Raw genomic sequence first — 22,846 nt, 5'->3', positions numbered from 1 at the left:
TTAGATCCTGGTTTGGGTAGTAGTATAACAGTAGTCACTCAAGATTCTCTGTTTTTATTTGCTAACTTGGTTCTAGACCCATAACTAGTCCCTCGCAGTGGCCTGGGAGCTGTTTGCCTGAGTCACCTTGGGAAGCACCTTAGGTGGGGAGCAGGCAGCAGGAAGGGAAAGTGGAGCAGGTTACTGATATCCTGGACTTCGTCTCATAACTGCCTTTGTGCCGCTGCCCCTCCCAATAAAGAGGCATAAAGAGGCAGAGGGGCAGCAGGCACAGGCGCCAGCTCAGCCCACGTTAAATGAGATGCCAGCACGTTTTTGGGTAGTTTCTACTCTGCAGATCTAGAAGTTGGGATGTGCTGTGGCCTTTATTCCTTTGGGAGGAATGGGCCTCATCATCAGGGCTGACCTTGAACCCTCCCTCGATTCTGGATGGCGGTGTCTGGAGACCGGCATCCGTTGGATCGTGTGATCCTCACTGGCTGAGCGGAAAAGCCTGGGCTCTGGCTGGTTGTGGGTGCGTGGGGGGAGCCAGAGCCTTGTTCATTCCTTCCAGGGGTCTTTCTCCTCAAGCGATTTTGGGGGAGCTACAGGGCCCTCCTTTCTGGCTGCTGATAGTGAAGCCTAGTGCAGAACTTTCCTGTCACTTCAAAAACATCGGTCACCGGGCAGGTGATTTGGCGAGGTTGGAAACGCGTGGGCACAGGACCTGGAGAGACCTGAATTCTAGCCAGGGTCATCCTGTTTAGTGGGTGGGCTCCCTGGGCAGCTTATCCCCTGTCAGCTTCAGATTCCTGATCGTAATACCTACATTCTGGGTTGTTAGGGGATTAAATGAGAGCTATCTGTAAAGCACTCTGCGCAGTGCCTGGGACATAGGGAACAGTTAGTCAGTAAATGATAAATACGTATCTTGGGCTTCCCTGGTGGCGCCGTGGTTAAGAATCTGCCTGCCAAGGCAGGGGACACAGGTTTGAGCCCTGGTCCGGGAAGATCCCACATGCCGCACAACAGCTAAGCCCGTGCGCCACAACTACTGAGCCCGCGCTCTAGAGCCCACGAGCCACAACTACTGAGCCCGCGCGCCTAGAGCCTGTGCTCCACAACAAGAGAAGCCACCGCAATGAGAAGCCCACACACTGCAACAAACAGTAGCCCCTTGCTCTCCACAACTAGACAAAGCCTGTGCACAGCAACGAAGACCCAATGCAGCCAAAAATAAATAAATAAATTTAAAAAAAAGAAAAGATAAATACATATCTAAACTCGCATCTCTGTTGCCGTGTTGCTGCCTTCCTCAAACAGAGCTATGTGGTCTTAAACTGCATTGTTATTGTCCAAGGGCCAAAGGCCTTGTCTTCTACTAACCCAGTGATTCATTGATACTAACTCCAGTTTCCCCCTCCTCTCTTGTACTCTCTTCCAGTCTTTTTTGATTCTAGATGTGCTTTTCTCCTTTTTGTGCTTTACTCTTCTTAGAATCTGGTGTCTGTTAAACTTCATCTGCGGACCAAGAAGGTAAAAATCCTGTGCTTCCATTCATCATCCTAGAAGGCGTGTCTCTTTGAGACTGACTGGACCAAACTTGGACTACATTAACCTTAAGCCCTGGGAGAAAGCTGTACCCATGTGCCCACTTCCTCAGACTAGAGAAGCTCTGACGGCCTAACTCCAGGCTATGGGACAGAAAGGAGCCGGCCAGCCCTAGTTGGACTTTGCAAAAAGCTGGTGCTGCTTAGTCATGCATTTTTCTGACCCCACCATCTCAGGGGCTTCCTGGGCTGCAGCGTGAGTGGGCAGAGCAGTCAGAACAGCCCGGAGCAAAGCTGAGAGGTGGTGTGGAGAAGGCTGGGGTGGGCATGGGAGGACGGTGATGACACTCAAACAGGTGGGCTCTCCTTTGGGGGCAGGGCTGCGTCCCTTTTTATTCTCATTAAAATGGCTTTGTTTTTCCCTTTAGGAGGGGACAACAAAAATAGGAAGGATTGACTCAGACCAGGAACAGGACATTGGTGAGTGACAGAGCATATGGGCCCAATGCTTCGTGGCAGGTATTCATGCTGGACGGGTTTCTTCAGAGGAACGTGACAGTGCTCTGAGAGGAAGGAATCTTTGAGGTCTGAGGGGCCGCTCCTCTTTCCCAGACAGGTTGTGGGTCTGGGACATGATAGGAGGAGACCCACACGGTGGGATGATCCAGGCCTGGGTGGTTTCAGGTGGTGGCTCTTCCTCTCCTGTCATGATGTGAGATCTTCCAGATGTGGATTCTGATCTCATCAGAAGACTGGAGGAGGTGTTTCCCTGGGCTCTGCCTCCACCCAAGTGACCCCCGCCCCGTTTTGTAGTCCTGCAGGGTCAGTGGATCGAGAGAGACCACTGCACTATCACCAGCGCCTGTGGGGTCGTCATTCTGCGGCCTGCCCGCGGGGCCCGCTGCACAGTCAATGGCCGGGAGGTCACCGCCTCCTGCCGTCTGACCCAAGGTAGGGCCCCCTACAGCCCGGTTTATGCCGGGATGGGTGATCGACGAGCTCCATTCTCATGGGCCAGACCCAGAGAGCTCAGTGAAGCAGACTTTAAGGATGGAACACCCAGCCTCTGCACCCAGAGATCTGAAGATTCCCTAATACAGTCCTCTTCCCATAAACAAAGAGGCCCCAATTCCGGGGCTCCAGAGGAGAGTGACTCTCTGAAATTAGTACCTGTGTTTGTTACCTCTGTGTCCTTGGGAAAGTCTCTGAGCCTCAATTTCCTATAAAATAAGAATAATAATAGGATCGTTGTGAGGATTGAATGAGCTAATCTGTGTAATGTTCTTAGCAGTGTTCTTGGCACTTAGAAAACATCCCTTATCATGACTACTGTCACTATTACTACTACTATTAATCTATTCAGATTCTGTCTGTCCTTTGAGGCTGAGCTTGGATACCCCCTCTTCAACGAAGCATTCCCTGACTACTCCACCTGGAGCTCATCTTCCTTTCCTTGGGAATACCAGAGCTCCTCCTGTTCATCTCATTAATTCAATACATACGTTGTACGGTATCCAATGAACACATATCTTATTGACTCAGCTAAATTATCAACTTGTGGGGGCAGGACTTTGTGCCCCAGAACAGTGACCCGCACGTTACATGTGCTCAGAACACGAGCTGTGCATTGAATTCGCGTCGGTCTCTGTGCCACAGGAGCAGTCATAACCCTGGGGAAAGCACAGAAGTTCCGATTCAACCACCCTGCAGAGGCCGCCGTCCTGCGGCAGAGGAGGCAGGTGAGCACATGGTGTTTCCACGTGGCTGCTGGCCTCCCCACTTCTCCTTTCTGGAGGGGGTCGAGCTTTGTCCGGGTCTGTTGGCATGGGGGTGATGATGCTTCCTTCCTTGTCTGCAGGTTGGAGAGACTGTTGGTAGCAGTGGCTCTCTGGAGTGGCTGGATTTGGATGGAGATGTCACTGCCTCCCGGTTGGGCCTCTGCCCTTTGCTTGGGAAGGAAAGGTGAGAGACAGCTGCTCGTTCTGCTGTGGGACGTTTTGGTTTTGCTTTTTAATTCATTACAACATGGAGCGGGGAGGAGATGAGTGTAGCAGCCAAGCTTGGAATAGGCCTGGTCTGAACCAACGTGGGCGAGTGTTCTGAGGACGCTGAGCTAGCCACTCAGCTGGTGGTTGGCAGGGTAGTGGTTGTGGCCTTCATTCATTTCCCCTTGGGTACTGCAACTTTTTCATCACTGAAAGAGGTATATATCATGTGATGTGTCCTGTGGCCACCTTCCTCTGTCAACAGGATTTACACCTGATGTGTTTGTGGATATCTTTGCTGCTTTTGGACCTACCTCTTTTTTTTTTTTTTTTTTTTTTTAATTGTATTTTGAGTGCCTACTATCTGTCACACACTGGGATGTACTTTTTATTTATTTATTTATTTATGTATTTTTGGCTGTGTTGGGTCTTCGTTTCTGTGCGAGGGCTTTCTCTAGTTGTGGCAAGCGGGGGCCACTCTTCATCGCGGTGCGCGGGCTTCTCACTGTCGAGGCCTCTCTTGTTGCAGAGCACAGGCTCCAGACGCGCAGGCTCAGTAGTTGTGGCTCACGGGCCTAGTTGCTCCGCGGCATGTGGGCTCTTCCCAGACCAGGGCTCGAACCCGTGTCCCCTGCATTGGCAGGCAGATTCTCAACCACTGTGCCACCAGGGAAGCCCTGGACCTACCTCTTTAAATTCTATTAACCCCTTTAAATTCTGGCCTGCCTGTGTGTGAGCTCACGTGTGTGTCAGTTAGCTCCAGGACTGTGGCTTCCTCTGAGTTTTTAAAGTTACTGTGGGATTGAGAAGCCTCTTTTCCTCATAACCATGGGTCCAGTACTGTGCATGAGGGGCAGGAACTCCGGGAACAACATGAAGATATCTCGGGGCTCTGCCCTGTGCTACTCGCTTCACCTGCCTTGAGACTGTGGAGTGTGGGTCCGAGTTTTCTACATGGTTCATGGGAACTGCTTTTCTTCTTCATAGTCGTTCTTTATCCATTTTTGCATAGAAGCCCCCTCCCAGATCGAGATGCCTTGTGGGTTGGATCCTGGGAATAGAGGTGTCCTCCTGTTGTGAAAACCACAGTGGCTTGTACCTTAGAGACTTCCTGTAGAAAATGCCAGCAGGGGCCCCGGTACCTGTGAGACCGCTGGTTTGGGGAGCTGTCCAGCACCACGAGCACAGGGTGCCTGGGAGGGTTCTGATGGCCCTTGGTCCCCTGCTGCTCTTTCCTCAGGCCAGGAGCCTTGCTGGCGGCTGAGGGTAGCCTTGGGGCAGACCTCGGCGGTGAGATGTTGGATGGGGACAGGAGCGCTCTGAGGCGGGGGTACGAGCAGCAGGCAGGTGCTCCCAGGAGGGCTGCTGGCGACCAGAGGACGATGCTCCAGGGCCTAAGGGAGGATGGTCAGTGTTGGGTGACTGCGGGCCCTGAGGGGCAACAGAGGGTGGAGCATATCAAGATCAAGGTAGACTCAGGACTGAGGCCGGGGCTCTTGTTTTGTCTGAGTGGCCTCCCTTTTTGTAGTGAAGTCATGAAAGGAGGCCTTGTCTTAGGTCAGTTCTGTTGGGAAGTCGCACTGAGGATGTGTTTTTCCCAAAGTCCAGAGGTCTACAGGGAACGGTTCTGCAACTTAAAGAGCCGTGGATGCTGAAGAGATATGTTGGTGTTGGGTAAAGAGGCCTTACCTCCTGGCTCTACGACAGAAAAGCTGTGTGACCTTAGGCAAGCTACTGAGTCTCTGAGCCTATTGACTCACCTCTAAGTAAGGATGCTACCGTCTCCCTCCCAGGGGTCCTTGTGACATGGGTTGAAAGAAGGAGTACACGTGGAATGCTTTGCCCAGTGCCCAACACCCCACAGCCCTGCTGCCGGGAGGCCCTCGCGGCAGGGGCTGCCCGGGAAGGTGGCCTCCCTTTTGCTTTCCTGTCCTCCCACCTTGCCCCAGTGGACCCATCCACCCCAGAGAACACTGGGCTTCTGCCTTTTTAAGGTCTTCTCAGGCTCTCTAGCCCCATGGGCATGGACGTGACCTTTCAGTAGCACCAAGCATACACCCTTTCATGCAGAGGACAGAGGGGGGGCTGGAGAAGCAGGCCTCCCCCCCTCGCTGCCTTCACTCTTAAGCTTCAGCTCTGGGAGCCTGTGGGCCGGGCCGGTCCTGCCCAGCTACCATTGCCAGCACGCGTGCGCCAGCCCGTGGCAGCAGCGGGTGGTGTGGGCTCAAGCCTCTGAGCGGGCAGAGGGGCCGGGAGAGAAAGTGAGTGTGCGGAGCCCCGCACGTTGTCAGCAGGGCTCCCCGTCTGGGCTTGTGTCTCCACGAGGGTCTCTCATATGCTCTTGGGTGGGGTCGGCTCCAAAGCCTCCCCGTGTCCTAGGTTTCCTTTCCGTCCTCTTTCTCTCTGGAGGGATGCTTCTCTGGTGGGGAGCCTGTGAAGCCAGAGCTGCCTCCAGAGCAGGGGAATTGGCCTGTCGGCCTCCTTTTCTCCCTGCAGCAGTGAGTGATCTGGACCTGAGAGCAGTTTGTCCTTGAAAACTGTCTGTTGTCCATGTTCTTGGCATTTTCCCATTGGGAATTTTGGGAGCTTAGCCTTAAGTGCCTAGAGCCCGGGGGACACTGTTGCTGCTGCCACCACCTCTGCCACCTCAGCGACTAGGTGCCATTGCATTTCTGCTGTGGAAGCTGCCAGAGCCAAGCAGCCGGAGGGCGCGATGGAGTCCTGGCAGCAGCTGGGGATGCTGGAGTCCCCCAGGGAGAAGGGCAGCATCTGAGAGGGACAGAGGTCCTTGGCCGCAGGTTACTGAAGACTGGCCCTTGGTAATTTACCCAATGTATAGCACTAGGTCGGCGTGTTCGTTTTCACATGCTTTCGGGGAACTTGGCTGATGTACTCATCACAAGAGGCATTTTCAGTCTGATGGTGTATGGCTCCTCGGACGAATGTGCAGTGTCTGTGGGGCTCCTCCCACACCGCCTCTCCTTGCGGGCTTGCGGCTGCTATGGAGGAAGCTGTATTGGGTCTGTAGAAGCTGACAGGCTGGCTACAGCTTTCCCCGGGGGAGGGTGGAGGAGCTCTCTTCTAGGGAGAAGCAGATTGTAAATCTGAGGGCCCGGGGACAGTCGGAGAAGGAAGCTGAACACTCTCAGGGAATTCAGAATAAAGATCTCCTTCCTAGCCCTTGTATCTGATGGTGTGGATCTCAGCTGGGTGTGTCTAAGACCCTCTGATGGGCTCGGGTTTGTGATTCAGCCGTGTCTGTGGTCAGACACAATTTGGAGCTGTGATGCAGGCGTGACACATATAAATATATGTGTAAAATGTTTTCCATTAACTGCTTTTTCTGTTTGTGTGGTGCTAACCGGCTTCTTGTTCCAGTTGCTATCCCTGGCCTTTGCCTTGCGTGTGATGAACGGCGCCTTTCCTGTTTTCTGTACCTTCCACTCCTGTGTGTTGCCCTTTTGCCCACAGCAGCCAGCAGCCGTCTTCCCCAGAGCACACTCGCACAGGTACCTGGGCCCCTCCTGATTCCTGGACTCACTGTAGATTGAGTCACCTCCCAGCCTCCCTTCCAGAGGGGAGCCTGCTGTTGTGCCGCCTCGCACCCACGCCCCCATCCATCCGTTCACTCTCCCCCCGTCCCTCCTTCACTGTCCTCCTAAGGCTACATTAAGAAATCTTAATTTCTTCTAAGACAGAGGCAGCGGACTTTCTGTGAAGGGCCAGGTTGTGCTGTAGGCTTCGCCACAGCTATTCCGCTGTGCCAGTGAGGCACGGAAGCCCCCGAGACGATACGTAAACCACGCGTCTGGCTGTGTTCCAATAACTTGATTCACAAAAGCAGGCAGCGCACCATTTAGCCCGCAGGCTGTAGTTCGGGGACCTCTGCTTTCATTCTGCTCTACAAAGTGGTAAACCTCCTAAGTGGAATGGACCCCTCAGAGCACACTACTCAGATGCTTTGCCATCTGCTTCTAGTGTCAAGTCACTCAGTGAATCTCCAAGCCTGAGAGCCGTGGCCTCCTGGGGCTGGAAAGACGGCCGAGGGCAGGATAAGCGAGGCTGGATGGGGCTTTTGTGTCAGTCTCTAGCAGACCCTGACCCTTCCCAGACGCTCCCTCTCCCAGCCTGGAGTGGAGCCCCGTGCATTTGGCTCTTTTTGAAACCTGAATGACAGGGACGGAGAGGCCCTGCAGAAACAGCATGGGAGGCCCTTGCATAGAAGTCCTGTGTGACCTAGGGAGAGGTTAGCATGAGGGGAGAAGCTGTCAGTCTTCAGAGGAAGGCTCTGACTCATCCATGGTCACGCAGGAACCTGGTGGCAGAGTAAAAGCATGACTGTAGTCTAGAATTTTTTTTTTTTTTTTTTTTTTTTGGTGGAGGTGCCAGGGATTGAGCCCGGGTCCTCATGCAAGCCAAGAGAACCTTTTTTAAAATAAATTTATTTATTTTTGGCTGCATTGGGTCTTCGTTGCTGTGCACGGGCTTTCTCTAGCTGCGGCGAGCGTGTGCGCGGGCTTCTCACTGCGGTGGCTTCTCTTGTTGTGGAGCACAGGCTCTAGGCGTGTGGGCTTCAGTAGTTGTGGCTCACGGGCTCTAGAGCGCAGGCTCTGTAGTTGTGGCGCACGGGCTTAGTTGCTCCACGGCATGTGGGATCTTCCCGGACCAGGGCTCGAACCCATGTCCCCTGCATTGGCAGGCGGATTCTTAACCACTGTGCCACCAGGGAAGTCCCAAGAAAACCTTTTTAAATTTTGTATTATTGGAAAATTTTAAATACACTACAAATAATCAGCTCATGGCTAATCTTGTTTCATTTATATCCCCAACTCCTCCCCACTGGATCTAAACAAATCTTGGATAGTTTCATCAGTAAACGCGTCAGCATGTATCTCTGAAAGGTGTGGTCGAGTCTAAAGCTCTTGAACCCTCTTCCAGGGCTCGTTCACCGAGAACAGCCCTTGAGGGGAGACCAGCTCTCCCCTGGGGCTCCTGCTGCACACACAGGTTGGCGTGCGTCTGAGTTCCCTCTCTTCCTCCTGCCACATCAAGAGGGTTTCTGCTTTAGGAGTGGCGGTGCAGTCGTGATCGCTGAACATGGAGGAGAGGGTGTCCATTCCCACAGTGTTTCTGGAGCTTCTGCTCTAGTCTAGTTACAACAGATTTTTAGCAGATACCTTTTTATTCTTTTTTAAAGGACAAAGTTTCTTGATTTAGCTAAAATGTTGTGTTTTCTAAAAACAGCCGCTTTACTTTCCAGGTTATTTTCCTTAACCAAAATGAACTTGTGTTTCTGCTAAACCCACAGTCTAAGAATATGCTAGTCTCAGGACTGTTCTCCCCTCCTGCACTGTGACATCATGAGCTGCCTGTGACACCGTGCGTGTGTGTCCCAAGTTGCTGGGAGTCCAAAGCCCTCTCCGCCCTGTTGAATGCAGGACTCCCTGGGAGGGGCTGAGGCCGTGGAGGTGTGTGCTGAGCTGGGTTTGCATTTCCCCCGGGTAACCCCGGCCCCTGTGACAGGAAGGCGCTGGGAGAGCAGAGTGGCAAGGACCACAGGCCACCGAGGGCTGGAGAGACACCCTGCGGGGCCCAGATTCAGCAGCGGCGGATGTGCTTCGTGGGGGATTTGAGGCAGCGAATCCTAGTGGGACAGATTAGAGCCAAACAGGAACGGGAACTGGACGGGACGTGTGCCAGCCAGCAGGTTAAAGACGGTAGGAGCCTGCTTCCCCTTCCCATCTCTCCACGCCGCCCCGGCCTTCTGTATTCTCTCCTTTGTTGTCTTTGTGATATGATGGAATCTTTGGTATTAGGGGTTCTCTCCCCTCTTTTAGAGACCAGAGGCTCTTACACGGGGCTGGAAGCAAGAATAAGGAAGCGACCTTCCTCACTGCCCTCATGCGCGCTTGTCCACGTTCTGCTGCCGGCCCTAGCGTGTGCCCGCTGCCCTGCTGAGGCCCGGGGCTTCGTCCACTTGCCCTGTGGTCAGGGGCCCCGGCACTCCTGCCCCAGAGGACCATGTGGCCCTCATCCCGCCACGTCACCCTGGCCAGCTCTTCACTCTGTGCAGGTGCAGCCGTGGCCGGAGGTGCCTGAGTCCAGGGAGGGAGGACGGGCTGACCTTCTCTCAGGGTATTTTTGGTTCGCAGACCAGCAGTGGCTGCTCAGAGAAGGGACCTGGCCGGCCGGCTTGCAGCAGCAGTTGCAGCAAGACCGTGTAGAAGAGAAAGAACTTGCAGCCGCTGTGCCATCTGATTCATGGTGCCAGACAGACCCTGAGACTCAGCCATCTCCCCTGGTCCAAAGCCAGAAGAGGGTGGTGCACCCGCAGCTCCTGCGGAGACTCGCGCTTCGGGTGGCGGAGCAGAACGGCCGGCAGAGAAGGGTCTCGTTCCAGCTGGAGAGGATCATCGAGAAGCCGAGGCTGCTGGAGGCCCACAGGAGACCGGAGCAGCTCAGGGCGCTGTGCTGGCTCCAGGATGACTGCCCCCGGAGGCCCACCTTCCCGGCCCCCTGCCCTGGTGCCCTGGTCCCAGGGCCTCAGCATAGAAGCAGATTGACAAGTTGCAGTTCTTTGAGCCTCCGAAGGCCCTGCAGCCGGCACTCAGCCCAGCTGTGCAGGTACAGCCAGCGGAGGCCGCCTCGGGGCACTGGCTGAGGTTTACAGCCTTGCTCCACGGGCAGCGATCTTTACTTCCTGGGGCCTCAGTTTCCTCCATCTGTGAAATGGAAAGATGTGTCTACTCTTCTCTTCCTCATCACTTTTTCTCCTGATCACTCTCTTCTTTCTCTGTAGTTGATATCTTCTAAGATTTTCCCTGCCCCCACTCTGAGGGGCAGCTCTTGCTTCTTTGATCATATCTGCTGAGGGAGAATCTCAGCTTCATTTTCCGTGTGCTCTAGACCCTGACTACCCACATATGTCTCCCTGTGTGTGTCATGCCGCCACTCTGTCTCATATTGCCTCAAACCGCACTCTTCCTCCCCTCCCCTCCCGCCCGACCTGCTGGCTCCAGTCCGTTTCCCAGCCCACCTACCATGCTGAGCAAGTGAAACACTCTCTTTCTGACTCCTGGGTTCATTTTGGGATCCTCCTTGTTTCTTTTCTCCTTCACTCCTCACATTCAGTCAAGGTGAGGATATGTTATCTCCAGACTGCTTGGAGCAGAGGACTGTACAGTCTACGTCTTTATATCCTCCAGGCCTAGCGCAGGGCCTTGCCCATATTAGGTGCCCAATTAATGTCTATTACTATTATGTTTGCTTACCAATCTGGTCTTTAGAGTACTAGGTAGGCTTTTTTTTTTTAAGTTTTATTATGAAAAAATTTCCAACATACACAAAGTTGAAAGAGTTGTGTACCTATCACCCACGTTCAGCAAATGTCAAGATTTACCATGCTTGCTTTGTCTCCCCTCCTTCCTTTTTCTGATGAAGCATTTTAAAGCAACTTTTAGACATGATGTCATTTCAATCCTACATCAAGTATACACTTCTGAAAAATAAGGAGTTTTCTTATAACCACATTGTCATCACACCCAACAAAATTAAGATTAATTATTCAGTATAATCAAAAACCTAGGCCATATTCAAATTTCTCTAATTGCCTCAAAATATATATTTATAGTTAATTGAAATTAAGGTCCGATAGAATTTACACACTGCATGTGGTTGTTACGTCTTTTAAGTTTCTTTTAATCATGCCTTTTAAAAATTTCTTCATTATCGTCGATTTGTTAAATAAAGTGGGTCAATTCTATAAAATGTGCCCCTTTATAGATTTGTCTGTTTGATTCCTTGTAGTGCCATTTAAGTTATTCTTCAGTTCCTCATGTTGGAAGTTTTCCGTAAAGGCATGATTAGATTCAGATTCAGTTCAACCTTTTTGTAAGATAAAGAAAATGAGGAACAGAGTGTACCTGGGGCTTCTTTGAGAGCCAGGACTATAGTCTGCAGTTTCCTTATGTACCTATAGAGCTGACCCCGAAGGCTATAGGGGTCAGTGACATTGGCCTAGTTTTAAACCTCTTTCAGAGCAAACTAAGTGGGACTTTATATTCCTTCTGTCAGCAGGAAGTAGGGACCTCTTACTTTTCTGAGATGGCTTTCCTTGTCTCCACAGTGTTTTCCTGAATTGGGATCCCTCCACCACGTTACCTCCTATGCCTGACCCTACTGAGCAATTATCAGAGAAAACCCCATCAGAAGAGTACTTGCCCCAGGCTGCTTATTACCCCCCAAGGACAGGGCATTTCATCAAGCATGCCCTCCGTTCCTCCGGCGAGGGGCAGCTCTGCACAGCCAGGAAGGCCCTGGCCAGGAAGGGAGCCTCACCCCCTGGCACCTGCCTCACTGAGAGCTGCGAGTCTGCCGGTGTCCAGGAAATGGAGAGAGTGGGTAAGCAGCCCTGTTAGATGGTGGCCCAGAGTTTAGCAGCTAGCAAGCTAAAGCCATGGGATAAGCCGGAGGTCCTCACCCCTTCCGCCCAGACCAGGAGGGCTAAGGCCACTCACCAGCAGGGTGGGGAAAAGAAGGGAACCTTGGGCCCCATGAGGCCGCTGAGGGAGCCAGTTGCGGCTCCTCACATCCCCGTGGATCCAAACAGGCCACCGGGCATGGAAAGGCAGCCAAGACTTTCTGGGCAGAATCCACCCCACCTTCTCCAAGCGGGGCATCAGAGAGGCAGCAGAGGGTCCTGGCAGCTAGGGTTGAAGAGTCCTCTCGCTTGCCTCACAGCAGCCTTTTGAAGAGGCAGCACAGTGCTGGGGACCCAGACACCACGGCCTCACTCACAGGTTCCAGCCCCGTAGTGGATCTTGCAAGAGAAAACGGTGGTGATTTATCTGATGCAGATAGCAGTCACTCAGTAGATTCTCTCTCCTGTGTCTGTGCCAAAGCCCTGCTGGAGCCACGGAAGCTGGAGGAGCCCCAGGGGAAGGAGCGGGATCTCCCAGAGCCAGATGACTCCGACAGCGAAGACAGCCAAATATCTGAGGACTCGCTGGCCGAGAAGGGGTACCAAAGCCCACAGGACAGCCCAGGGCTCAGTTATCTCACCCATGGCCATGGCCACTCCAGGGCCGGAGCTCAAGCCTCTGTGAGGGGCTTCACCACACCCTCAGATAGTCGACTGTTCACCCAGACTCGCAGGAGCTTTTCCCTCGACAGCCTGATTGACGCTGAAGAAGAACTGGGGGACTATCGGCAAGAAGAGCCTTTCCTCCGTTCAGCTGACGAGATGCCCACGGAGACTTTCTGGCGCCTGCAGAACTCCAGTCTGCCCGCAGGGGACCAGGAGGCAGTGTGCAGGCCTGGCCCCATCAGCCACAGAACAGGAGCCAGGCTCGATGCCGCCCTGCCAGTGAGCAGTTCATGTTACCTGGAGCTCCAGCCCCACTGTGAGCAGCCGGAGTTGGCGGTGGAGGCAAGCTCTGCAGAACAAGCCAACACTCTCCAAGACGTGCAGCTTTCAAGAGGGAGCCCTCTGGTGTCCATGGATTCCTGGTTCTCCTGTGACTCCAAGATCAATCCCAGTAGCCCCCCAGGTTCTTTATGTCCAAGGCCTGACGTCCAGGATGTTCAGCCCTGCGGTTGGGAGAGGCCTGGATACTGGCCCAATATGGAAGAACTAAAGTCATCAGATACAGAAACAGTCCTGTCCTACAGCTCCAAACTGCCCCTGGGCGGTGCTGAGCTGCCCTGCAGTGTCAGAAGTGTGTACACAGTCCCTGTTTCTGATACGACCAGGGTGTCCCTCTGGGGCGCTTATAGGCTTCTTCAGCCAGGAGCCGATGGCACCTTTCAGGCCAGAGGGGTCCCTGACGTGGCCCAGCAGGGCGTCTCTGAAGCATCCAACTCTAGTGTGTCAAGCTTGTTGGCTGCCTCTGCCAGCTCATTCACTTACGTTGGCAGTGCCTGTGAGAGAGACTGGGCTGCCCTTCAGCAAAAGTACCTCCTTGAACTGTCTCATCCTGTTTTGGAGGCCACAGGAGCACCCAGTCTTCCTCCTCAAGTGAAGGGAAAGCCCTCGCTTGAGGAAGACTCTGGTTCCCTGGCCCAAGCTTCTGGCAGGGGAGGAGATGCTCTATTGCCAATTGGTCCTGGGGTATCTAGAAGCCCGGATTTCAACAACTTTCCTATCCATCTGTCTAGAATTAGGCATTTGAGAGCTGAGAAAGGACAGGACAGTCTGCGTGACGAAGTAGAAGGTACTTCAGATTTCTTTACAACTAGTGAGAAAGAGATGAGTCATAGTGGAACTTATTCAGCGGACGTAGAATCATCGACTTCTGGAACTACAAATGCGCAGGTCTCTACAGCAGCGAACAAGACAGCGCATCCCGTGATGGGAGCATGGGGGGTCAAAGAGAGCAGCTTGGAAGAAGCCTCTCAGAGTAGCGAGAAACCTGGACTCATGACATCCTCTGATGAATGTTTCATCCTAACGAACGCTTGTCACCATATTGTCACCATAGACACCAAAGAACCCCATTGGCCCCGAGGCTGGGCTCCTTTGAGGAAGAATAGTGCAGACCCAGGGAAGCAATTAGGTCAGAACAGCCACTGCCCCCTGCAGGAAGAGAAGGCAGGCTCCCAGGAGAGCTCCAAGGAAGCTGGTAGAAGACACAGCAGGTTTTCCCTTGCTGTTCCTTCAGGTCCAGAGCTGTACCTCCACTCTGCGCCCTGGAATCCACTCCCATCTTCCCTGCAGCCACCTCCCTTGGAAACATTCTATGTGACCAAAAGCCGAGATGCCCTAACAGAAACCGCCTTGGAAATCCCGGCTTGCAGAGAAGCAAGGGCGCCCTCCCCACCTCCCAGGGAAGCATGGGGCTTTGGACACGAGCACCAAGTCCTCCAAAATGTGTATGTGAAGAATAAATTGCCAGTACTGTTACAAAACCAGAATTCCAAGATTGCATCATCTCAGCAGGTCACAGCAGAGAGGCCAGTGGATCTGAACACCAAGGAAGTTTGCAGAGAAAAAGGGAAATGCCTTGGAAACATTAAAGAAGAAAGCCATAATTCAGTTTATTTTTTTGTCACTCAGAACAGACATTTTCTTCCATCTACCGGCATAAAAGTATGTGAATTTGAAAATCAAGTTGGAATTTTAAATAAACACAGTCTTCCAGTGCTCAAGCAGGGAGAAAAGGCTACTGTACAGTCCTACTGCAGTGTTTCCTCAGACAGTTCTGGGTCAAGGAATTCTCTCCTGGTGTGTGAGTCTGAGACGGGTGGGGAAGAAGAGCAGGGGCAGGATGCAGTCCTCAGAGAGACCCAGGCCTTTGACATGAAGAGACGGTTTCCTTCTGGGGTCAGGTCTGATTTCATCTATAAAACCATCAATTTAGGCCTTGACAAGGACAAGATAGAGGAAGCCACTCTTTCTTTGAAGTCCAGATCAGTACATCATAGAGTAAGCAGCCCAGAGACAGCAGCCCAGGATGAGGGTCCAACCCACAACGGGGAAAGGAGGAATGAAATTGGGCTTCTTGGAAAAGCGCTCCATCCCAAAGACGGCTCAGAAGAGTTTAAGTTTCCACAGGCAGAGTCTACATATGAAAGATTCCAGTCAGTTACATGCTTTCAGGAAAGAAACCTCGGTGAATGCAAGGTCCCTGGAAAGGTGCGAGAAACGTTAAACCCCAAAGGAGAATCTCCTGGAAAGAAATGGAGTAAAAGAGATAATAATGCTGATGAGATGGCTAGGCTAGTTAGGAGTGTAATGCAGCTGGAAAATGGCATCTTGGAAATTGAATCCAAACAGAGTAAGCAGCTATGTGCTTCCCACACACCGGGAGTCAGTAAGGAGTTTATGTTCCAGGACCAGAAGGACCAGGAGATGGCTGACCATGTGCTGAGGCCAGGCAGCTTTAGAAACCACCTGTCCTTCAAGGATCAGCCATCTTCTCCAAAATGGAAAGATGATGTTATCTTTAGGGATGGTGAAGCTGGACAAATGGAGGTTAACAATAGCATTGATCCCCGGGTACACGACATCAGATTTGTGAAAGGGCACACCTACCCAGCTGTATTAGACAGACCCGCCAGGGACACTGGTGGTTATTTAGGGAAATTTACAGTTTGCAGAGAATGCACCAACACTTCTGCTCATCCAAGGAAAACGAAAGCTTCGGCTAGAGCTCTGCCATTGCAGCCCATGCCTGAGAGGACTTCTGAGGAGGGCGAGCTGGTGAACGCAGTGTACCCCAGACGGCTGCCCCGTGGCTTGGGAAGTCTTGAGGAGCTGGAGACTGTGAAGGGTTTTCAGGAAAGCCATTTTGCCAAACACATACGTACTTCTAAGCAAGAGGAGCCAGAAGTTCAAGGCAGAGTTGAAGAAACGGCTGTGCAAAGAGGGGGCCTACAGGAGAAAAACAAAGTGGTTTCATCAACTCAGAAACTCCCTGGCCCGTGCCAGCCTTGTGTGCGCACATTTTTCAGCCAAGAGACTGGCCCATTGCCAAGCCAGCCAGAGTCCTGTATGGCTCCTCGCCGAGACCTGAGTAACGCCTTGCCCTTGAATTCAACAAGGCCGCCAAGAACCTATCTTTATGTACCTGGTACTGTAGGCATCTCTTCTGTTGACTATGTGCTGGATCCCACCCTGTTGGAAATGCCCACCAGTCCCCTGGTAACTGGATCGGGGCGTCAGGACCAGAGTGGAGAGCCCGGATGCCACAGCCCACGGCAGGGAGACGATAGACAGGGCTTCTCCGCGGCACACCCTGCTTGGTGTGGGTCTGTGATATCCATGGCTGTGGGATCTCGCAGTCAATCCGGTGCACCAGCGAGCATTCCCCTGGGGGCAGAGGGCAGGAGGTCAACAAGCAGCGGACCGCAAGGCCACGGAGGGGACCTCAGAAGCACCTTGCTGGGCTTGGGTAGCAGGGTGGGTTCTCCTTCTGAAGCCGAGGCAGCTGTACCAAGAGGACCAGACAGAGCCAGTTCCCTGAACAGGGCCTCTAGCCCGCTTGAAAGGGCCAGCTGCCCCTTAGAAGAGGGGGACAAGCGAGGCAGGGGGGAGAGGCAGCAGGCAGAGAAGGAGGCCGAGGACCTCAGTCCTGCCAGTGGTGCTTTCTCAGCACCTGTGTCCTTGCCAAGGGTGCCTCTTCTGGAGCCGTCTGCCCGTCCACCCACGTGCCTGGCTGAGTTGGAGGAGATCGGACAGGCAAAGGCCCAGGGGAAGCAGCTTCACAACGTGGTGGCTGGGGGCACAGTCCTTCCTCACGATGAGATGCTATTAGGACCTGAATGTTCTTCAGGGGCCCCTGGCAGGCCTCAGTGTCCACAAATGGGCCAGTCAGTGTCAGCCGGGACCAGAAATGAGCGTGAAGCATGGGGATTTCATGTGGCGTCTCTCTCTGCTAAACCAGGACACCTGTCAAGTGATGAGAGGACATCTGTCCTTCAGGCCACACCCCCCTCTTCAGACAGCTGTCACCCTCTGCCCAGCACTGACACTAACACAGGGCCACGGCACCCCTCACGGACTTCCTCCCACGCTGACCCTGCTCCAGGTAAAAGTCACTGTACCGGAAAACTGAGACATTTCCTGGGAGCCAGTGAACAGTTTGTGTGTCACACTGGCTCTTCTGAAATCATAGAGAAAGAGGGAGAAGCAACCAGAACACCTTCCTCTGCTGATGCTTTGGGCTCAGACAGTCTTCCTTCTTCAGCAGCTGTGGAGGAGGACAGGAGGGTAAGGGCGGAGGAAGTAGTGGCTGCCTTACCTTCTCAGGCCCCTTTTGATGATGCTGGAGGGATTCCACATGGGCGAGGCCCGTTCGCTGCCTGGGAGGCTGCCCAGGGTGTGCTCCCTGGCTGGCAGGAGAGCAGCCCAGCCCACCAAGAACCTGGGACTCTGGACAACACATGGGGAGGAGGTCCTGGTAACTTCCTAGTGGCTGCACAAGGAGGAAGAACAACCTGTTTTGAAAGTCAACTTGTGATCTGTGATGTTCAGAATTCTGCCAGCCTCTCATGGCCTAACCAAGACCAGGGCCAATGTCTTGAGGCTTCCACCGGCTTAGAAGAAGGGAAGGCGAGTCCCAGATGGGGTGCCGTCCTGCCCAGAGCCCTGAGAGGGATTGAACCGGAAGCTCGCTCTCAGCAGCCTGTGAAGCAGGAGGGGAGTGTTGGCTATGGGCTAGCAGAAGCCTGCAGGGCCAGTGTCGAAGGTCCCAGGCCAACTCTGTTGCCGGATCAGAGACCCGGGGGAGTTAGGGAGGAGGCCCTGCGCACGTGCCTGCGGGAAACTTCAGACTGTGGTGTCTTTTCGGGGAGCACTGAAGGCAGCAGGACCCTCAGCCCATCTGGGGGCCAAGAAGACAGCAGATCTCATCCTTGCCGGCAACCGCGCAACCCTCAACCCGTTGCTTCCGGGGCCCGTGCCTCCCCTTCCTCCACTTCACTGTGTTACAGAGACAGTGACCTGGGCAAGGGGGCTTCCGAGGCCACCCCACACACTCGCCACCCACCCTGCGTGGTCCCTGCCAGGGCCTGGGGAGTGGAGAGAGGAGAGGGCCATTGCGGGGAACCTGATGTGCTCTGGGCACATGGCCTTGAGCCCAAAAGCATTAATGTGGAGTTGGGGCTGGCAGACGGCAGCACCCTGGAGACCTCTGCTGCTGCTCTCCTGCCTCCGGCTCAGGGCTGCAGCTCCCCTTCCGCCCCTGATGTGAGGACAAGTCCCCTCAGCCCCTGGGTTGCTGACGGAAGCTCCAGGTCAGTAGGGGATCCTGAGAAAAAGGCTGCCGAGAAGAAAGTCAGCACTGAGCTTGAGGCTCCCCCTTTCCACGCAGGCAGGTGCTCTGAGCCATCCGGGAGGTTTCAGGACAGCTCCGCTGGTGGCCGGAGTGCACAGGGCTCTCAAACCAAGCCAGAACCACCTGCAACAGCTGGGGGACGACACAGCCTGAATTTAAGTGAAGGGTGTGTTGAGAGTGAGCCGCCGGTGGAACCACAACGTGGATGTTTGGGAAATGCCATCAGATGCCTTCCAGAAAAGCCGCAACTTTCCGCAGAGTCCAGGGATCATAGTGGCTTGGATCCCCAAGCCCAACTGGTAGCAGAGTTACAGCGCGTCTCCAGTTCCCAGGTTGACAGCCCCCGGGAGGAGGAAGAGCAGCAGAGAGACCAGGCTTCAGGTGGCCGAGAGGACGCTGCCTGGGGCAGGAGCCCCGCATGCGCTGATGAAGGTGGCTCAGGCAGCTGTCAGATTAGAGGTGCAGGCAGAGAGGACGTGGCTGTGGCCAGGCCCCCTGCAGCCTTCAGAGACTCAGCCACTGTCCCCTTGGGGCAACGCGCAGCATGTTGGCCTGTGGCCCAGGGCCCCGGGCAGCCCTCTTCTGGCGGGGAGCAGCCGGCACCCCGCCACCAGTGCTCACTTCCTGTGATCGCCATCGTCTCTGGCCCCAAACACTCTAGACCGCAGTTCTCTGTGGTCAGCTCTCCCCGGTCTCTTCAGGAGCTAAGCTTGAGCGTGGAGCCTCCTTCCCCGACAGATGAGGATATACAGGAGCCTAGCAGATTGTGGACCCCACATCCCAGAGGCTCTTCCTCAGGAAAGTCTGCGGCAAGAACGTCTCTGAAAGCTGAGGGCCGCGATCAGGAAGCCTCCTCTGACTTGGATGGCATCGCTGCTGATCCCAGGTCCCTGCCATCCACACCCCCTCCTTACCCGGCGACTTCAGCTCTCTCGTGCATGCCGACCCCTGCTCTCATGGCTGCTCGGCCATTTGGTACTCCGGAACAGGTGCAGCCGGGAAAGCCAGAGAGACTGGGTGGCCAGGCACGGCTCTCTGAGGCGGGCGGAGGAGCCCTGCTTTTTAGCCCCAGCGCCATCGATCCCGGCGTCCTGCCCGGGCGTCCCGAGGGGCCTGCGCGTGTTGGCTGGAAGCAGTATGTGTTTGGCGGCGCAGCTGATGTCTCCCGTGGCTCCACACCCCAGGGCCTGACACCGTCCGACATGGACCGGTGCTTCCGCGAGGACGACGGCCTAGACGACCAGGGCTGCCCGGTCTACTTGCACCGCAGCACCTTGGCCAGTGCCCGAGGCCTGTCGAGCACACGCAGCCACGTTGAAAGTGCCCGCCGTTCCCGTGAGGCCTGGGGAGTCTGGGGTTCCTCGTTTGCCCTGGGGAGCCCCCACGTCCTGATCAGCTCTGAAGGGGCAGCCCCCCCTAAGGGTCCTGGCGAGAGAGGCGGGTTCCCGGGCACCCCTGATGAGGCAGGCTGTCTGAGGAGGGAGCCCCCCTTGGCTGGAGGAAGTGCTGCGGGCCCGGTGGATGAGATTATGCTGCTGTACCCATCAGAGGCGGGCGGCCCTGTGGGTGTGTCCAGGATGAACACCTTGGAGCAGGGCACCCAGACCCTGGGCTGCAGGTCCCGCTGGAGCTACGCTGACCTCTCCTCTGCTCAGTCGGATCTGGCCTCTTGGGCCAGCATGCACGACCTGTCTCTCCGCCTCTCGCAGCTCCTGCACAGCACCTCGGAGCTGTTGGGGAGTCTCTCCCAGCCAAGTGTGGCCAAAGAAGAGTGGAATGCCAAGAGGGAGGCCCCGGGTGAGGTGCCCCAGGCCCTGAGGATGGACGGCTGTACTCAGACCACCATGGATGAGGGCATCCAGACTGACCCGGCCTCACCACCTCTGCATCTCCAGGCCCCAGAGGCCAACCCTCAGAAAGTCAATGCGGTCCTTGAAAGGCTGGGCTCAGATCTTTCCATCACGTCTCAGGAAAAGGGACATGTCCCAGGGACGCTTAAGAAGAGAGGGGCAGAGGGGACTGCACGGAAAATAGCAGGGCCCCAAGATCTTGAGGAAGAAAACACCCTCTGCAGGCCCCGGAGCGGCCCCGTACCCTCATCCCACTTGAGTTTTCAGAAAGTCCCCTCTGGGCAGAACCTGCCTCCTCTGAGCCCCCAGACTTCTCCGGATGCCCCCCTGCCTCGCAGCCTGGCTGGTGGCAGCCCCGGCCGCAGCCTCAGTGCATCTCCCTCCCCAGGGCCCTGCCCCCACGCTGTGGAGCCTGTGGAGGAGCCCAGGGTGCAGAAGGAGCGGGGCCCCACGAGCGCCTTGCGGGTGGACAGGGCCTCCTCCCCGATCCTCACGCTTAGCGCCAGCACCCAAGGGTCAGGGCGCCCCCCAGGCGCTTTGTCTCTCTCGGCCCCCTCAGCTCATTCCCTTGAAGGCTGCCAGAAGCTCATCTCCCGCCCAAGCCTTCCCCTGGGCGCCCCGAGGCCTGCAGTGGGTAATTATTCTCAAACCACTGATGAGTCAGGTAGCTCTCAGAGAGTGGAGGCCCTGTGTGGAGAAGGTAGCAGTCCCTTAGAAGGGAGTGACCACAGGTGCTCCCTTGGGCTGAGCTCCCGAGGCCACCCAGAGCAGAGCGCGAAGCCCCAAGTCTGTTGCGTGGAGCAGGCCCCGCAGTGGCGTCAGCCCAGGACCACCACCGGGGCCCAAGGCAGACTGTCACCTCCACCACCGGGAAGCAGGAGCCGGAGGCTGGCTGATGGCTTTGTGCCTGAGGACATGGCCTCCCTAGAGTGTGGCCCACTGAGCAGTAGGGGGCTGAGTCGATGGCAGTGCAGGACAGAGAATGGGGGTGAGGGCTCAGCATCTCCAGAGGAGCCACGGCCTGCTCTGAACATTTCCTCTTCGTGGGGAGGCCTCCGGCGCCGCCGCCCCTGCCCTTTCTTTGAGTTGGCTGATCCCTCAGGGCTCCGGGGTTGCATCTTGGGCCCAACTGAGGCTTGCCAGCCTGAGGGGCCGCTGCGCCCCAGTTCCCAGATGTGTACGGCCCCTGAGCCCCAGCACCATGGTCTGAGGGACCTCCCGGTGTATAACAAATTCAGCGATTGGTGTGGGGGTCAGGACGCCTCCCCTGGGGTGCTGGGTGTGATGGATTTGCTGGGGACCAGATGTGATTGCAGCTCAGGAGAGCAGGGACAGAGGCCCCCACAACCTCCTGAGGACCAGAGCCAGGCGCCCGAGTGGTCCCAGAGGGAGCAGATCCCCCTGCGAGTTGGGGCCCAGACCCTCTCCCTCAGCGTGGAACTCACAGAAGCAAAACTGCACCACGGCTTCGGGGAGGCAGACGCCCTGCTGCAGGTGCTGCAGAGCGGGACAGGGGAGGCACTCGCTGCCCAAGAGGAGGAGCCGTACGCCTGGTAAGGACCCAGCCCGGAGTGGGGCGGCGAAGGCTGGGTGGAGAGGCGAGAGAACCGAGACGGCTGACAGCCGGCCGTTCCTCCTCCCGGCTCAGCTCTGGGACCTTCCGGGGGTCAGAGATAGGTCTGGAGATGGAGAAGGGCAGTCAGGGTCAGCTTCAGTGCCTCACTCACGTTCTGTCTCAGGCCAGAACGCACCACACACAGCCTCCGGAGGGAGCGGGCTGAACGACTTCAGAACTTCCGCCGGACGGGAAGCCTCAGCCCCCAGAAACAACTGAGCTTCCCATCCAACCGGGATCTCCCCACCTGGGCCTTTGACTTGCCCAGCAGGCGCCGAGAATACCTGCAGCAGCTGAGGAAGGATGTTGTGGAGACCACCAGGTACGGTGGACCCAGAACCCTGTGGGGAGCAGGCTCTGTGTGGGGCGAGTGTGGGGAGCAGGGCCTGGATTTGAGCGTCCTGGACACCGGAGGCTGCAGCTTCCTTTGCCAGGAGCAATTCCAGGAGTGGGTCCTATGTGACTGTGGACAGTTGGAGGCGGCTGTGGAGACTGAGGCAAAGGGAAAGAGGAGGGTGTGGGAGGGAGCAGCGGACGGGGTGGGGGTGGATAGAGGAGCTATGCTCTGTAAGACTGCAGGCCTGAGCCTCAGGGTGTTCTTAAGACCACACCCGAAGGCCCTGGGGGCAAAGAGAGGATGGGCCCTTCAGGAAGGTGGTGTTGAGCTGGCCTGGGCCATCGCCCACTCACCATGTTAGAAGGCATCTCTCCAACCCTCTGATCTTCCCCAGGAGCCCAGGATCAGCGTCAAGGTCTCCTCACCCACCCTCTGACATAGAGCTGATGCTACGAGAATACCAGCGGGCCCGTGAGGAGGCCAAGGTGGAGATTGCCCGGGCCCAGGCCCGACTGCGGGAGCAGACTGAACAGGAAAAGCTGAGAATCCGCCAGCAGATCGTCTCCCAGCTGCTGCGGGTGGGGAGTGGGGTAAGCCTCTGATTTCAGGGTAGGCTCGGAGCCCGGGGCAGACCAGGGCTGCCTCTGAGTCTTGGGACGTAGAATTTGGAGAAGGGCGTCGGGCCCCTGCTGCCAGCTCAAAGCTGCTTCACTCTCTATTTTCATGCCATCCTCATCAGACCAGCTGCTGTCCCTG

The 22,846-nt window shown here is 55.5% G+C and overlaps 1 protein-coding gene across 10 annotated transcripts in view; it reads left to right on the top strand.

Moving 5' to 3' along the window:
- The window catches only part of STARD9 (StAR related lipid transfer domain containing 9), a 133,519-nt gene that overhangs the window by 92,117 nt on the left and 18,556 nt on the right, over positions 1-22,846 (top strand). For 3 of the 10 annotated variants that reach the window (XM_057541892.1, XM_057541889.1, XM_057541895.1), the window contains 11 exons: positions 1,477-1,515; positions 1,958-2,009; positions 2,343-2,480; positions 3,186-3,268; positions 3,388-3,491; positions 9,038-9,231; positions 9,352-10,138; positions 11,640-11,914; positions 12,415-21,691; positions 21,878-22,075; positions 22,485-22,680. In XM_057541892.1, coding sequence (XP_057397875.1) covers positions 1,477-1,515; positions 1,958-2,009; positions 2,343-2,480; positions 3,186-3,268; positions 3,388-3,491; positions 9,038-9,231; positions 9,352-10,138; positions 11,640-11,914; positions 12,415-21,691; positions 21,878-22,075; positions 22,485-22,680 — 11,343 coding nt within the window. Of the gene's footprint in view, positions 1-1,476; positions 1,516-1,957; positions 2,010-2,342; positions 2,481-3,183; positions 3,269-3,387; positions 3,492-9,037; positions 9,232-9,351; positions 10,139-11,639; positions 11,915-12,414; positions 21,692-21,877; positions 22,076-22,484; positions 22,700-22,846 lie in introns of those variants that run through there. The other 7 variants (XM_057541894.1, XM_057541890.1, XM_057541896.1 and 4 more) reach the window with 7 other exon arrangements.

This window comes from Balaenoptera acutorostrata, chromosome 3 (genome assembly GCF_949987535.1).
Source record: "Balaenoptera acutorostrata chromosome 3, mBalAcu1.1, whole genome shotgun sequence".
In the NCBI taxonomy this organism is placed as follows: domain Eukaryota; kingdom Metazoa; phylum Chordata; class Mammalia; order Artiodactyla; family Balaenopteridae; genus Balaenoptera; species Balaenoptera acutorostrata.
This window is presented reverse-complemented; position numbering and strand designations above follow the sequence as displayed.